The 14,623-nt window shown below is 46.4% G+C and overlaps 1 protein-coding gene across 1 annotated transcript in view; it reads left to right on the top strand.

Moving 5' to 3' along the window:
• Window positions 1-1,703: 1,703 nt before the first annotated feature.
• The window catches only part of TWIST2 (twist family bHLH transcription factor 2), a 39,312-nt gene continuing 26,392 nt past the window's right edge, over window positions 1,704-14,623 (top strand). The window contains exon 1 of the mRNA XM_074145583.1: window positions 1,704-2,223. Coding sequence (XP_074001684.1) covers window positions 1,704-2,186 — 483 coding nt within the window. The 3' untranslated portion in view covers window positions 2,187-2,223. The remainder of the gene's footprint in view (window positions 2,224-14,623) is intronic.

A 14,623-nucleotide genomic window follows, 5' to 3' on the forward strand; every position in this document is an offset into this window, starting at 1 on the left:
TTAAAAATCTATTTGCAGTACTGCCTCACTTTCCGACTTCTGTGCTGCACCTGAAAACCTTTCCTCTTGAAAGCAAACACAGGCTCTCCCCAGGGGCTGCCTGGGGAAGTCTTTCCACTATAAACATTACCTACCAGTAGTGGAGTCAGCCCCTGGTAAGCCAAAATTCCTTACTCTACCAAGGAACACTTTCCAATCAAACCAGACATTATTTTTTCCATTAATGAGTGTTGATATCTACTGGAAAATTTTGCAAAGAAATCCACTCCAAACTAATTCTTCTGATTCAACATCCACATTTTACCAGTTGCTTTTATCTTATTTATTTTTATTATTATTATTTTATTTTCCTGCTCTGTATTGAAAACATGATCTTTGCTGCTCAAGAATGTGTCTGTTCCTGCAATTTGGACTGTAACTGAAATCAGAGGTCCAAATCTGATTTTGCTCTGCCTTAGCTCCACGGAAGCAAGCAGAGTTTTTCCCACATTTTCCCTGGTGTGATGGAGAGGAAAAATAGATCCATCATCTTCTGGTTGATACATCAGAAACCCTGGAGCTTCTTTTTATGTGCCGGGATACCACGATTTCAGCTGCAGGATATTCTGGAGGAAAAGAGGTCCTCCTCCCTACCTCGGCTCTCGCTTCCCCAGAAAGTACTATTTAGTATTTAATGGGGGTGGGGGTGTTCCTACAAACTATTAGCTGCTTTCCAGATGGGTCATTTTTTGGGCTCACATATTTTGGGCTCCACTAGGTTATAGTCCAGGAGGGTCTTTCCATGCCCCCGACAAGTAGGGGCCTTGAAGGGGCTTCCCCCAGCTGCCCCCAAACCTCCACCCTTCATGCAGCCCAGCATGCCCCATGGGACCTCTGCCACCCCGAGGTGGGTCCCTACCCTTCCCCTGCAGGGCAGGGGGTTTGGGGAGCAGGGTACTGTGAGGGGCAGCTCCCAAAGTGGTAGCAGGAGGTTTGCAAAGACCCCCAGCACCGGGGAGCGCAAAATAAGGCACTATTTTGCAAAAACAGGGCACTTCTTGGGCGTGCAAGAGCTTGCACGCCCTGCACCCCAATTTAGGCAAGGTACTGCTGCAGCCTGGCTATGCAGTTGGGAGTGGGACCCTCAGGAGCACGGGCTGGGACGTCGCCTGCAAGCGCTCAGCAAGCAGAAAAGCACCCCAAAAAAGCACCCTGACAGGGGAGGTTACCCTCGAAGGGTGCTGCAAATTCAGCATCGGTGGGAACAGCGGGGATCGTGGCAGAGGGTGGTCACCGGCTATCTTTTATTCGAGGTGCATTCCCAAGATTTTAGTTAAGTGTAACATAAAACTGTGAAAGTTTAGCAGGGGAAAAGCTTTCCTCCCACTGACCTGGCCGGCCAATCAGAAGGGAGCCCCGCACCTCCCTCACTTCTGACAACTATTTAGCAACGGAGCTCAGCTAAAGTTTCCAAAAAGTTAGAATAACTTCCTCTCTTCAAGACCTCAATTTTTTGCACAACCTCGGTCCTTGAAATAAGAGCCCTTCAAGCAACCTGGAAAACGTTTGGTCAGCAAAAAAAAAAAAAAAAAAAAAAAAAAAAAGCCCTCCTGTTTTTCCAAAGGATCTGTCTCAGGAATTTAAAGCATATTTAAGACACACGCACACTCACATAACATAAGGAGGGGGGGAAAATCTCTTCCCCTCCCCTTCTTGCAGAAAGCATGGAAGAAAGCTCCAGTTCTCCTGTTTCCCCTGTGGATAGCTTGGGGACCAGTGAAGAGGAGCTGGAAAGGCAGCCAAAGAGATTTGGCAGGAAGAGAAGATACAGTAAGAAGTCCAGTGAAGATGGCAGCCCCAACCCAGGAAAGAGGGGGAAAAAGTCCAGTCCCAGCTCCCAATCTTATGAAGAACTTCAGAGCCAGAGGATCCTGGCCAATGTCAGAGAGAGGCAGAGGACTCAGTCACTCAATGAAGCTTTTGCTGCCTTGAGGAAAATCATCCCCACTTTGCCCTCCGACAAACTCAGTAAAATCCAGACCCTCAAGCTGGCGGCACGGTATATAGACTTCCTCTACCAGGTGCTACAGAGCGACGAGATGGACAGTAAGATGACAAGCTGCAGTTATGTGGCTCACGAGAGGCTGAGTTACGCCTTCTCCGTATGGAGGATGGAGGGAGCGTGGTCCATGTCGGCCTCCCACTAGCCACCGCCTGGGCCAGGCAAGCCCAGCTGCTGAAGGGGTAGGTACCGATTTCTCTTCTCCCACACGGTGTTCCACGTCCATCTGGCTGCAGGATCGGGCACCCGCAGCTCCCTTCCCGAGTCCAGCTTTGCTGCAGGGCTGGGTCCTGCTCGGGGAGAGGTGACATGGCTTGGTGGGGCGCGGGAAGGCTGCTGGGTGAGGGGTTTGGGGTGACCGTCCTGGAGGTGAGATGGGCAGTATAGATGTGTCTGGCCCCATCCCGTTCCCCCACGGCTGTGAAAATTTAAAAAAAAAAAAAAAAAGCTTCCAGACAGGCAAAAATGAGATATGCCACATTTTTGAGGAAAAAAAAACAAAAAAAACCCGGCATGTTTCTGCTCTGTGGGGATGGGGGAGCTAAGAGGGGACTGGCGTTGAGAGCTGGCTGACAAGGGAGAGGGGGGAAACCATCGCTGCATGAGATTTGCCAGAAAGCGCTGCTTTGGGCAGGGTTTTTAGAGAGGAAAAGACGATCAGTAAAACAGGCTGACAAGGGGATCTGAAACAGCTGCTGCCCCACTCCACCGGTGCCTTCGCCCAGAAAACCCGGTGTCCAGCCAGTGGTCCTAGGGCGGCCGCATCCTCTCCTGGCTGGGGGGGACCAGGGGGTTTGCAGGACCCAAGCATGGTTTGGCGAGTTTGCCCCAGGTTGCATTTCTCTTAAAACAAACGAGCAGCAGATGTCGGCTGCAACCCCGGGCTGTGTCCCTTCCCCCTTACACAATAAAAAGCAAACAAATATAGAAGAAATTTTGCCAAATTTTCATATTTGTTTGGTTTCCCTTCCCCAAAATGCCGGTAAAGCAAAGGCTGGTGTTAGACGTACTTTCATATTTACTCTCATCACTAAACTCTTCCTCATCATCTTCCATTAGCAGAAAACTACTTCCTCTTAAGTAGCCTTTGTAATATTCGGGGAGGGAGGAATAAACAGTAAGAAAGGAGGAAAAAAAAAATAACACTCTCATCTCAAGCTAATTAAGCAGAGCAGCTCTGCGTTGTGTCAGCCGGAGTTTACGTATGGCCAGTCGCTCTCTGGGGCTCAGTACATAAAGCAGAGCCCGCGAACCCCTTTCGTCCAGCAAATATTTGAAAGGGAAATTTCCTCCCCTCTATAACATCGCGCATGATGTAAAATGAAATAATTTCATCATGAGGAGAATCGGTTCCTTAAAGATGAAAAGAAAGCTTATCCCAGCCCACTGGCCAAGCTTTCTTAAAGATGCAAAACCAGCTTTGTTTTACCAGCAATAAATGGCTCATTAAAAAAAAAAAACACACCTTGATGCAACTACACTACTTTGCTTGAAAAAGGGCTTACTAGCAGTGTAAAAGGTAGACTTAAAACCATTTTAGAAACCACTTCAAGTAAATGTTTTAATCGCGTCCTGAAATGATTTGCATTTTGGTGCTGCAATTAGGGTTTCCGCATACTCTTCTAGGGAGCCCCCAAAATGTTAGGTTGTTCAAAAATCAGTTTCTCTATTCATTGCACAAGCTGCCTGCTGTTTAGTTTTGTTTAAATAGGTATCGCTGCTGTCGTGGGTTTTATGGCTATTGCTGGTGTTACTATTTTCTGCATGCTGTGCCCTAATTTCGACTGCAAAAAGCCAAAAAGTCGAGTAGTTCCTTTTTAAAAGCATAAATCCTCCGTTTATAAAACAGTGTGCCTTTTTCCATGCTAATCTGGCTTAAAAAGCTGCAGCAAATAGATAGAAAAAAAAAAAACCAAAAAACAAAATACAAAACCAAAACCCACACACAAAACCCCAGGCTTCTTGTCAAAACAGATGTAAAATGTCCCAAACACATATTTCTTCAGCAGTTTAGATTGGCTGAATAGTAAAGTGCTGGGATGGAACAATGCATTTATTCTGTTGTTTCCCAAATGATGTGCTGCCATTAGCCAATGATGGTTTTAAAACCGTTATCTAATATACAACCATTCCTTTCTATCACACGGTAATTTAGCAACAAAACCTCCTTTTTTTAACCATATTTTAAAATCACTGTCAGTGGAATTATTATTAGCATTGTTCCGACGAGGTGGATTTTATATGTAGATGTTCAGATGGTCCCTACCTAAAAGAAATTGCCAGCAACGTTTCGGACTGCGCAAAAAAAACCATGACGCAGGGCCCAATCTCAACAGGTTTTTGGTTTGCTTAGGAGTGAATCGGTATTCGGTGTCTTTACCATAACCCTGCTTCCAGCTTGGTGTTTAGAGGTGGCTTTCTGCTCTGTGTTTGCATCCCCTATAGAGGAGGGTCGCTGTTCCCCAAGCCCCTGGACTTTCCCCTCTTGCCTCTCTCCTTTTTGCGCCTGTGTGTATATACACACGCGTGCGGTTGAACTGTTGAAAATGCTGTTGACAAATGGCCTGGTGTGGTACAGTGTGGTGTCAAATTCTATCGTTTATGGCGACAAAAATTACGTCTGCCAGCAAAAAAAAAAAAAAAAAAAAAAAAAAAAAAAAAAAACAAAATACGACAAGGTCCTCAAGAAACCCTCTAAAATCGGCAAACTTAGCGGGGTGGTGTGTAATGGACTTCTGAATGGGTTTGTCCCAGCCAGAGGAGTTTTCATGCATAACGGGGGAGCAGCCTGTGAAGTCCTGAAGGCAAAAAAAAATCCTTAAGAAATTGCTATCTGAATTTGGGATCAGCTCCTGTCTTTCCCAGTGAGTAGTGAACGGTGCAAATGTTGGGTTAGCACGACAGGATGAGCTCCGTTTGGGACGGGTTGCCGTGGCCATCCTCCCTTTGCCCTGGGTTTTGGGGAGAGATATGCAAGAAAAGGTTTTCTCCTTGAAGCAGTCGTCGTTCCCCTTTGTATGCAAAAAAAAATAAAAATGAGAGAAGCTTTTTGATTAGAAAATTGGAGCCTTGGGAACTGGTAAAATGCCACCTGGCCTTCCAAATGCCAGCAGGTCACTGCTGCTCGCTCCTTTGGTCACGAGAAGTTTTACTGTTCTGCTCCATGTAATTATAGACAACTTACTCCTGTAGTTTTAAGAGAAGCAGGCGCAGCTTTGCGCTTCAATTAGCGTAATAGGATGTTTCAAAAGACATGTGCAGCTAAGCCTTCCTCCCCCAAATCTCCCCATCCTCATCGCCAGCACCTGTGTGCCATTCCCCTGCCGCCACCTATCTCTTTTTATTGCGACATATTCAAGATGCTCTAAACTGCAAAAAAATCAGGAGAAAAGATAATATGCTTCCTCTTACTCCCTTTAGTAGGAAAAATACTGTCCAACTGAGATTTCCGGAGCATTAGCAAAGCGTAAAGGCTTATGTAGTCCTAACCCTCGTCCCAGTAAGACCAGTCTACAAGCAACCTCCTTCTTCCCACTCACTGCAGCATGGCTTGGGATGAGCCCTTTGCCTTCCCTGGGTTGGCACTAATAACACCTTTCCCATCTTATTTTGTGCTGGGAAAGCCACATGCAACATGTGCATGTGGTACACAGCGCTCTCACAATTGCCCCTTCAAACTTCCAGGGCTGTTTCCAGCATAAAACACTAGCATCCTATTTCATTTTGTCCTTAAAGAAGCAAACAGATGTTATCTCTACTGGCCCTGGGAACAACCTAAGTCTATAGTTTATGAGAGCAGTACAGTTAACTGGGGGTGTTGTGACACTGGAACTAAGCCCTTTTTGTCCCAAAAGCCCTATTTTTTTATACGCATCCTCAGAAAAATGTAAATATGTTTCCTTGACAGGAAGGATTGTAAAGTTTGGTATTTACATTAATAGGCTTGTAGCAGGGAAGTTTCATCTTAGCGCATTTAAAGCCCAGCAAAATGCATTTTGGATCTTCTGTTTACATTTGTGTCTTTTATTGGGAAAGAATAAATCTGTTACACAGTGGACACCAAATACATTACAGTCAGCCAGAAAATGCTCAGGCTCAAAGACCTCTGAAAGAGAGGGTAGGAGGGAAACGCTTTGGAGAATGAGACACACAAAAGACAATCTGCCATGGGCTAGATGTATATAAACTGATTACCAATCGTTGAGTTAGACACACACATGGTGGAGGGAAAATGTTGGATAAAAACGAAGGACGGCTTAGAAGAGCGGCAAAAGCATGTTATTACTTAATCCGTTGGGGCCAGGGCTGCGGTAAAAGTTCTATCGAGAGAGATGTGCATTGAAGGGTCATTAAGAGACTAGTCAAGGCATACATTTCAGCTCAGTAGACCTAATTTGGAGACAAATTAGTCCTTCTCACACTGGTCGTCTGTGCAGGGTAGCTCCAATTTTAAGAGCATACAAAACATCCTCATTAAAACAAAGGAGAAGATTGCAACGCTTCTGCTTTGCAACCTCCCTCCACATTCCTTCCTTCAGTGCTTTTTGGGGCATATTTCATAGAGTTACAGGTAGTGGTGATAAATTAGCCTCGGAGATCACAGCAGACTCTTGCAGAGCCAGGACAGATCCTGTAACCACCACTGAAATCTCTTTTGGGGACATTTCTTGTCACTCTTTCCCCTTAGCAATATATATTATTTTTAAATTTATAAATAATATATATGAATAATTTATAAATTAATTTTATAGCTATAGCTCTGAGAATCATTTCCATGTGGTTCAGCACGACTTCGAAATCTCCAAGCCTGAAACCTCCAGAATTTATATCTTCTTGTAGAGCCATAGGAATAGTTTGATGAGGCCATGAACGTGTAAAGGGAACGTCACCACAACCCCAAGCACAAAGTGAGCTCGACATGTAATCAGGGAATTACAGCTGCTGGTCAGGAAAAGCACACGTTTCAGGTAGCTTCCCCCTTCCCTTCCCTTCTCCACCCTCTGTCCAGCTTCACAGAAGATTAGGAAGGGGGAAAAAAAAATCTGATTAAATTGCTGTGCCATAAAAAACGCACTGGACCAGATCCTCGGTTGGCTCCGAGGAGCCTTCCTGCTCCTTGCTAGCTGATGATCCCATCAGACATCTCAGTGGGTTGCTCTAACTGACTTGGAGAGTGCTATACACCATTGCTTATGATTTACTTAAGCAAATTTGGGAGTGAGGAAAAACAAGAAGTCCTCCAACTGGATGTAGCAGACTTGTGCTAATTAATGATTAGTTCTCAAGAATTAACACAGTAGAAATATTTTCCAAGGGGGAAAAAAAAATTTTAAAAAAATCGAGCTCTAGGCACCCCAGCATTTAATTAGATTTGTAGTTGTAGAAGATGACCACTCAGCAACAACAACTAATCATACATAAATAACAAATTAACTCAGCCAGCCAATAAATCAAAGTAAGGCAGCCCTTACCCTCATACCCGTCTTCTTAACCATTTCTATGCCAGACCCAGCCGACAGCAGACGGTCTACCCAGCCCATGCCGGGGCACAGCAACTGTGCCATAGGGGCCAGCTTTTGCAATGCCCTTGTCTTTTTCCCGGGAAGGGGAGCCAGTTAAGCAGCAAAAAGGTTCTTCTCCAGCAAGCACCCCCTCAGCTGGGCTCTTTGTTAGGCTTTGCTTAACCTCCCTGGCACTGCTGGAGCTTGTATTTTCTCTGTATGCACGTGGATGGGCAGGCAAGGTGGGGATTTGGGCTCTTGTACTTCTTCAGGATGTGCTTTTCCTGCGTAAAAGTAGGGTTTTATTGCTGGGGGTGGGGGTGGAGTTTGGGGGTTTTTTGACTAGTAAAATAGAGGGTCTCCCTTTGAACTTTTTCTGCAATCTGTCACCCTTAGAGTCCAAGGTTTTCAACGTTTAGCAGTAAGGAGAATTTTCCATTGGAAAGGGAAAAAAATATATGTATATAAAAATCAGCCTTCCTCCTTGAAAAATGAGCAGTCACATCATGGGAAGCAGCATCAGGAACCTGGAGACAGGAAGACCTTGCTGGAGGAGGGTGCAAAAGGGACAGGGAGGCTTTTGGTACCATTCCCGTAAAAACAGTAGATAAGCAACAACAACTGTTAAGCCCTGTTGCCAACAGAAGGTTTCAAAGAGGTCTGAGCCTTTTTGGGTAGAAAGGGTGTTTTGAACTAATCCTCCGAACTGCACCCAGGAAAGGCAGCGCTGCCACTTTCCCAAACCAGCAGCCAGTGGGTGTTTGTCAGTGCTTTCATCCCGCCCGCAGGCAGGGCTGCCTGCGCCTCCCCCGGGCCAGGGTCTCCCCAGGAAGGGGGCAAAGGGGCAGCCAGGCACCCCCAGACCTCTCCCAGGGTCTTTGTTTGTGAGCCTTCATGTGGTTTGGGATTAGGTTTTTGGTGGTTTTTTTTGGCTTTGGCATGGTTGCAATGAATGGGAGTTAGGCAGTCTCACACAGCTTGCAAAAGTGATCAGACATCAAAAAAAAAAATAATCCTTGTGTCTTGCACTGTACAGTGAGCTGGAAGTGAGCTATAGTTCCTCCTCTTCCTCCCATCTTCTCCTCTCCATCTTTTAACCACAGCTTGGAAAACAGAAAAGGGGGGTGGGGGGAGAGATACAGATGTCTACTGGTTCGGCTTGATATATACTTTTGGAAGAGTTCCAGTAAGTCTGTACTAGCTTTAATTGAATTCCTAATAAGATAGTTTTGCCTTGTTAACTGCCACCCCCAAGAAGAAGCTTTACCATTTCCTTAAGAGATATTAGACCTGCCAAATGCATGCTTTAAAGTATATGAATTAGGTTTCAGATTAATTTAGCCACCAAAAAATCCTCGTGCAGTAATTTATGTGATTAAGCCTTCAATTTAAGCTGTTTGGGCCACCTTTAAAAGTCATATGTTTGTGCTTAAATGTAAATAAACCTAATTGCTCAGCTAAGAGAGACGGGGGGGGGGGGAGGGCGGGGGGGGGGATCACGGCTGAACTGAGGCTCCTACTAAAAAATAAAATAAATGAGCTGATCCAGCATGGAAAATTCAGTAGGGTAGGATGGAGCGAGGGAGAGGCTTTCATGCAGAAAGCAGCATTTTGCATGACTGGGGCACTCCCCAGCACATCCACATCCAGTGTCCCCAACACCAAGCTCCTTAATAAAATTAGTCTGCCAGAGGGATCTCACACAGCCACAAACATGCATATTTAAGACTGACCCTTATGGCATGTTTCATGTGCGCCATGATGAAATCTCGCTGTGTAATATGGCTCGTTAGAAGAAATTCCTGGCCTGGAGGGGAAGTTCAGAAAATCATGGGGATGTTCCGGAGAAAAAAAAAAGAAGTAAGGGCAGGCTCAGGAGAAAGGCAAACAGACATATCCTTTTCAGCATAAATTTTTCCATTGGTAACAGGGGGGTTTACGTTTAGTTAAGAACAAGAAAGGACTTTAATCTCTCTGCAGAAAGCATGCCTGGGGAGCACTGCGTCACCCTCAATACCCCTGTGCCATCACCCCACAAACGTCATGGGGAGCTTGCTTGCCCTGTAACACAAACACGCCACACGCAACCCCCGAGTGCGCTCAGGACAGAGAAGCAATGAAACAGCATTTCACTGTCAAAAGGAAAGCCGTGAAATACAGAGGACCAGCAACAAACAGTGTTTCAACGTATATATAACAGCACTTATGTAAGTGCTGCCCATTTAAGAAAAAGCTGCAAGCTCTTCAAAGCAAAGACCCTGGGCGAAAGTGGTGTTGCAGGCTGAGTTGCACCTGAGGCACAGCCCAGGAGGAGCCCCAGCATCTGTGGGTGCTTGGCCATGCCACCCCCCCTGAGCAGAGGGGCAGAGCAGGGTGTCATCCTCCCCAGGAGCATATTGAGAGATGTGAGCAATAACACCCCCATACCAGCATCACAGAATCACAGAATCTTCATGGTTGGAAGGGACCTCTGAGATCATCGAGTCCAACCATAAACACACACACAAAAAAAAACCCCCCGACAATCTCGGGCACTAGAGCATGCCCTGAAGTGCCATGTCTACACCTTTCTTAAATACCTCCAGGGATGGCGACTCCACCACCTCCCTGGGCAGGCTGTTCCAGTGCCTGAGCACCCTCTCAGTAAAGTCATTCTTCCTAATATCTAATCTAAACCTCCCCTGCCCCAACTTCAGACCATTTCCTCTGGTCCTGCCATTATTCCCTTGGGAGAAGAGGCCAACACCCACCTCTCTACACCCTCCTTTCAGGTAGTTGTAGAGGGCAATGAGGTCTCCCCTCAGCCTCCTCTTCTCCAAACTGAACATGCCCAGTTCCCTCAGCCTCTCCTCCTATGACTTGTTCTCTAGACCCCTCACCAGCTTGGTGGCTCTCCTCTGGACACGCTCCAGCAGCTCAATGTCCTTCCTGTAGTGAGGGGCCCAGAACTGAACACAGCACTCGAGGTGAGGCCTCACCAGTGCCCAGTACAGAGGTACCATTGGCACAGCAGTGCTCTCAGGAGAAAAGCATCCAGCTCACAATCAAACGAGTTGGGATGGGGAAAAGAGCTTTTCGGTGTGTCAAAACCAAGCACCTATCTCCTCATCGCTGTTGCGTGCTTCCCACCAGGATGCCCAGCACCACTTCCGTGCCAGGTGCACACCAAATTACATCCCACAGGCATCTCTTACCAATTCTTGGTAATTTCCTCCCCCTGAATGCACAGGCAAGCTTGCCCAGCAGGCTGCGGCACACCGGACATCGGTGGGTGGCAGGAACTGAGCCTGTGCTCAGTAGCTGCATGGAACCAGAGAGGTTTTGGCTATGGCAGTGCCTCTGGAAGTACCAGGAAATTGCCACCATGGAAATTTCCCAGTAAGGTACCAGGGCATAAAACTACATGATAAAAGCAGGCCAGATGGAATAATATTGTCTTTAAAAAAAAAAAAAAATCTATGAATACAACATATTAATGTGTATTTTTTACACATTAGAAGAGATGGCTATTCTGCACCTGTTAAAGAAATTTATTATTTAGCCTGATGAGCTCAGGAAGTTTCTAATATCACCAAGTCCTTTTTGCTGCCTCTAATTACAAGCGCAATGCTTCAGGCACGACCCTGCAATCTCCACGTGCGAAACTCTCTTCCAGCTCAGTGGGGTTTTATGCACTGAACAACCAAATATATTTTTTTCATCCTTTGCCGCGAGAATGGCTACTTAATAGGTTTATGTCATTACTAGCACTAAATAATCTCTCTTTTGTACCATACGGGTCTGAAATGTTCACTGCTGGAGGGGAGCTGGAGCGTGGCTGAGCATCTGCTATTTCACCACCTTTCCCATAGAGAAGGGGCAAGCTCACACTTGGGTTTTGATGCAGAGAGGTGGCTTTTTTTTTTTTTTTTTTTACGGAGCAGCAGGTTTTGAACTGTTCAAGCCCCAGTTTGATTCCGAACAGCAAGGGAGATCAGGGCATCCTTTTCCAGCGATCCCCTCAGAAAAGGGGATTGAAAACACACAGCCTAGCAATCGATATTCCTTGTGATAACTTAATGCACACAAAAAGGGAAATTGCCACTGTTTTATGTGTTCATGCCAGGGAAATTAGTGGAGGAGAGTATCATAAAAAGACCCCATCACCCCAAAATATAATTACAGGTACCCCTGGCCAATAAATGCCATGAGCCCAGAAGGCTGGGGATATGGGGTAGCATTTTCAGCCATGAATTAGGAGCTCAAAACCCCAATTTTCAATACGACTGAGTTAATCTGAAAATTTTACTTGTAAGTGCGGTTATTGTGTAAATCAGGCAATACTTTCGCTCTTGGTGTGTGGCAAAAAGTTAAAATATTTTTTGAAGTGGTTGAGGAGCCAAAGGGAAACAGACATGACTTTGAGAATTGTAGCTGTTTCTCAGCTGTGAATTATATCAGAATGAAAGAGAAATATCTGGCTTAAAAAGTAAGTCTTCAAATATATTTTCCTTTTTTAATACTGGTTTATTGTTCTCAAATACATCACCACTGGCCCATTTTTGCTGCAATTAGAAAGGTGTTTGTTATTTTTTAAGTACCACATAACACTTGAGCAGGTATGCGTACAACTACCAAGTACATTTGAGATCTGTCCACTCAACCCTGCTCCTACAGAAAATAAACCTCCTGTTTATAGCACATTTGGTGCCGTCTCTTAACACCGTAACGTCACTAGCCGTGCAAATCAGTTGTGATGTATTTTTGATCCCCAGTGTCATTCCTGCTTAGTCTTTTATTCAAATGCTACTACATGAGTTCTCACACAGCTCAAGCAACAGTTGCATTTTTTTAAAAATACAAACCCTCTTTCTAGATAGGAAATCCATAGACTCTCCTGTCGAATGTTGACTGATCCACTGCACTGATCAGTCTGCCCTTTGGTTCTTCATACCAGGCACATGGTTAAATCACACACGCAGCCAAAATATTTCAAAATGAGGGGCTTTTCAGTTGTTTCTCCCATGCCACACCAGCAGACCCAGCCTGACAAAGAAGCTTGGAGAAGCCCAGGGGAGCGATTCCATGCAAACTTTCCTGTTGCATGCAAATAAGCAGCTCATCTGTGCCAGCTGTAGTACCCTATGCTGAGCAACCCCAGTAGAAGCCTGTCTTAACATTGCATCTTAGCAAGGTCCTCCAAACTGCACCCTTCCCATGCAAAGGGTGTTTGGCCATGCTGTTGGCACAACTGACTTGTCCCTTGGGGCTGACAGGAGCCAGTGCAGATGACAAGCTACGGGGACCACACAGCAGTGCTGGAGCAGTGTGGTCAGCAAGCACAGGGTAAGCTCCTGGGGATGGGGTAGTATTGATTATGCCCTGGAGCTGGGCACAGTCCTTTTCATGGGACAAGGCCAGCATAGCCCAAATATGCTTTGGGAGGCAAGGGCCAACACCGACAAAGTAGATGCAAAGAGAGAGCAGAGAGGAAAAGCTTCCTGGATCTCTTGCCAGGAGCCTGGGACAGGATTCTATGCCTAAAGTTTTGCAGGGGATTTGGTTGCTGGGACTGTTTGGGTCACTGGTGAATTTAGAGTTGCTGTTGTGCTTTGTAGGTGCAAACGTGGCCAGAGAGGCAGCTGCAGCCATGGCATGATCAAGGAGGTGACTCAGGAAAGTTGTTGGTCCAGTGGTGCAACACGCAGCAGGACTTTTGCCCCCAGGCTCGGTCGTCGTTTCCAGTGGGTTCACTTATTGCAGGCATGTATGTGAACTGGCCGTGTCATGGGGACGCCCACATCAGGAAAGACAAACTAGCCCTGAACACAGCTCCAGCCCGAGTGTTCAGCCCTTTGCAGACACTGCTGGGACCCCAGTCTTTCACCCTGGTACCCCACCCCCAGCATCTCACAGCAGGACAGGAGCCCTCAAATTTGGGCTCTCTGCTTCTCTGGCTGCCAACATCCCAGCGCCACGTGGGGATGTAGCACCATCAGGCTTTACCACAGCAGGTCCAGGAGGCATCAGATGAGGCTGTTCCTCACATTTTCATTTTCTTAGGAAACTAAGAAATTTTTTAAAAAAGAAAAACAGCATTTGGCAGTACGTAGAGGGTGGGGATTCCTGCCAAGGCCTGGACAGCTGTACCTTCTTCACTAGCAAGTTGTATGATCAGCAAGGGCTGTGCTGAAAGCCAAGAGGAGTTACCATAGCTGCCACATTGCATTTTGCTGATCCTCCCTCTGGGAGACACCTTAAAGAAACAAACCCACCCTAACAGCTACGCCAGCACTCACACTCCACCGTGCATCAGAGGAAAACTATGGGTGACCTCTCAAGGTTTGTGTTTTGAGTTTCCCCCCGCCCCCTTCCCCAAACTCCAGCATTTCTGATGCAAGATGAGGGGACAGGGAGGACGACAGGAGTTTATACAAAACTGTTTTTCCATTTTCTGCAGCCTCACTTGTGTTCAAAAAGAACACCTGCCCCTCCCATTCACAGCCCCAGCAGTGCTCCCGTGGCTGGACCTTCCCGACAGTTGAAATAACCCAGGAAATTGTGCAAAAGCCCCGGCAGGTCCGATCCCACCCGGCTAGAGGCACGCACAGCTCTGCAGCCAGGACCGACCCACCCCAGCCTATGTTGTTTCCTTGCAAATCTTGACTCTTTTGCCTGGTGGCTTCTTAAAAATAGCAGAAGGGAAGAGTCATGTCAGGAGGAGGGAGGGAGATGTAATGAGCATGGAGGAGCTTCGAGGAGAATTGATGGGCTGTGCCTGGCTTGCAGCAGATACCCACGGGGAGCACTCCTGTGAGTCCTGGGCCATTGCTGAGGGAAACCTCTGCTCCCCTCCCAGCACAGCAGGTAAAAAATGAAAGTCTCTCCAATTTCCTTTTAAACAGAAAATTATTCTTCCTTTTCTTTAGGAGGAAAAGCAAGAGACCTGTTTCCAGGTGTTATCCCTGCTCTATGTGTCCCCTGCATGAAAGGCAAGCACTCCCCAGGCTTCAAGATTTATTTTTAAGCTCAGTGAAACAGCCTTCTGACCTCCAAAGCCTTCTTTCACTTAGCCTGCCACGTATATTTGTTTCCATTATAA

Source organism: Numenius arquata, chromosome 3, assembly GCF_964106895.1.
Source record: "Numenius arquata chromosome 3, bNumArq3.hap1.1, whole genome shotgun sequence".
NCBI classification, from domain to species: domain Eukaryota; kingdom Metazoa; phylum Chordata; class Aves; order Charadriiformes; family Scolopacidae; genus Numenius; species Numenius arquata.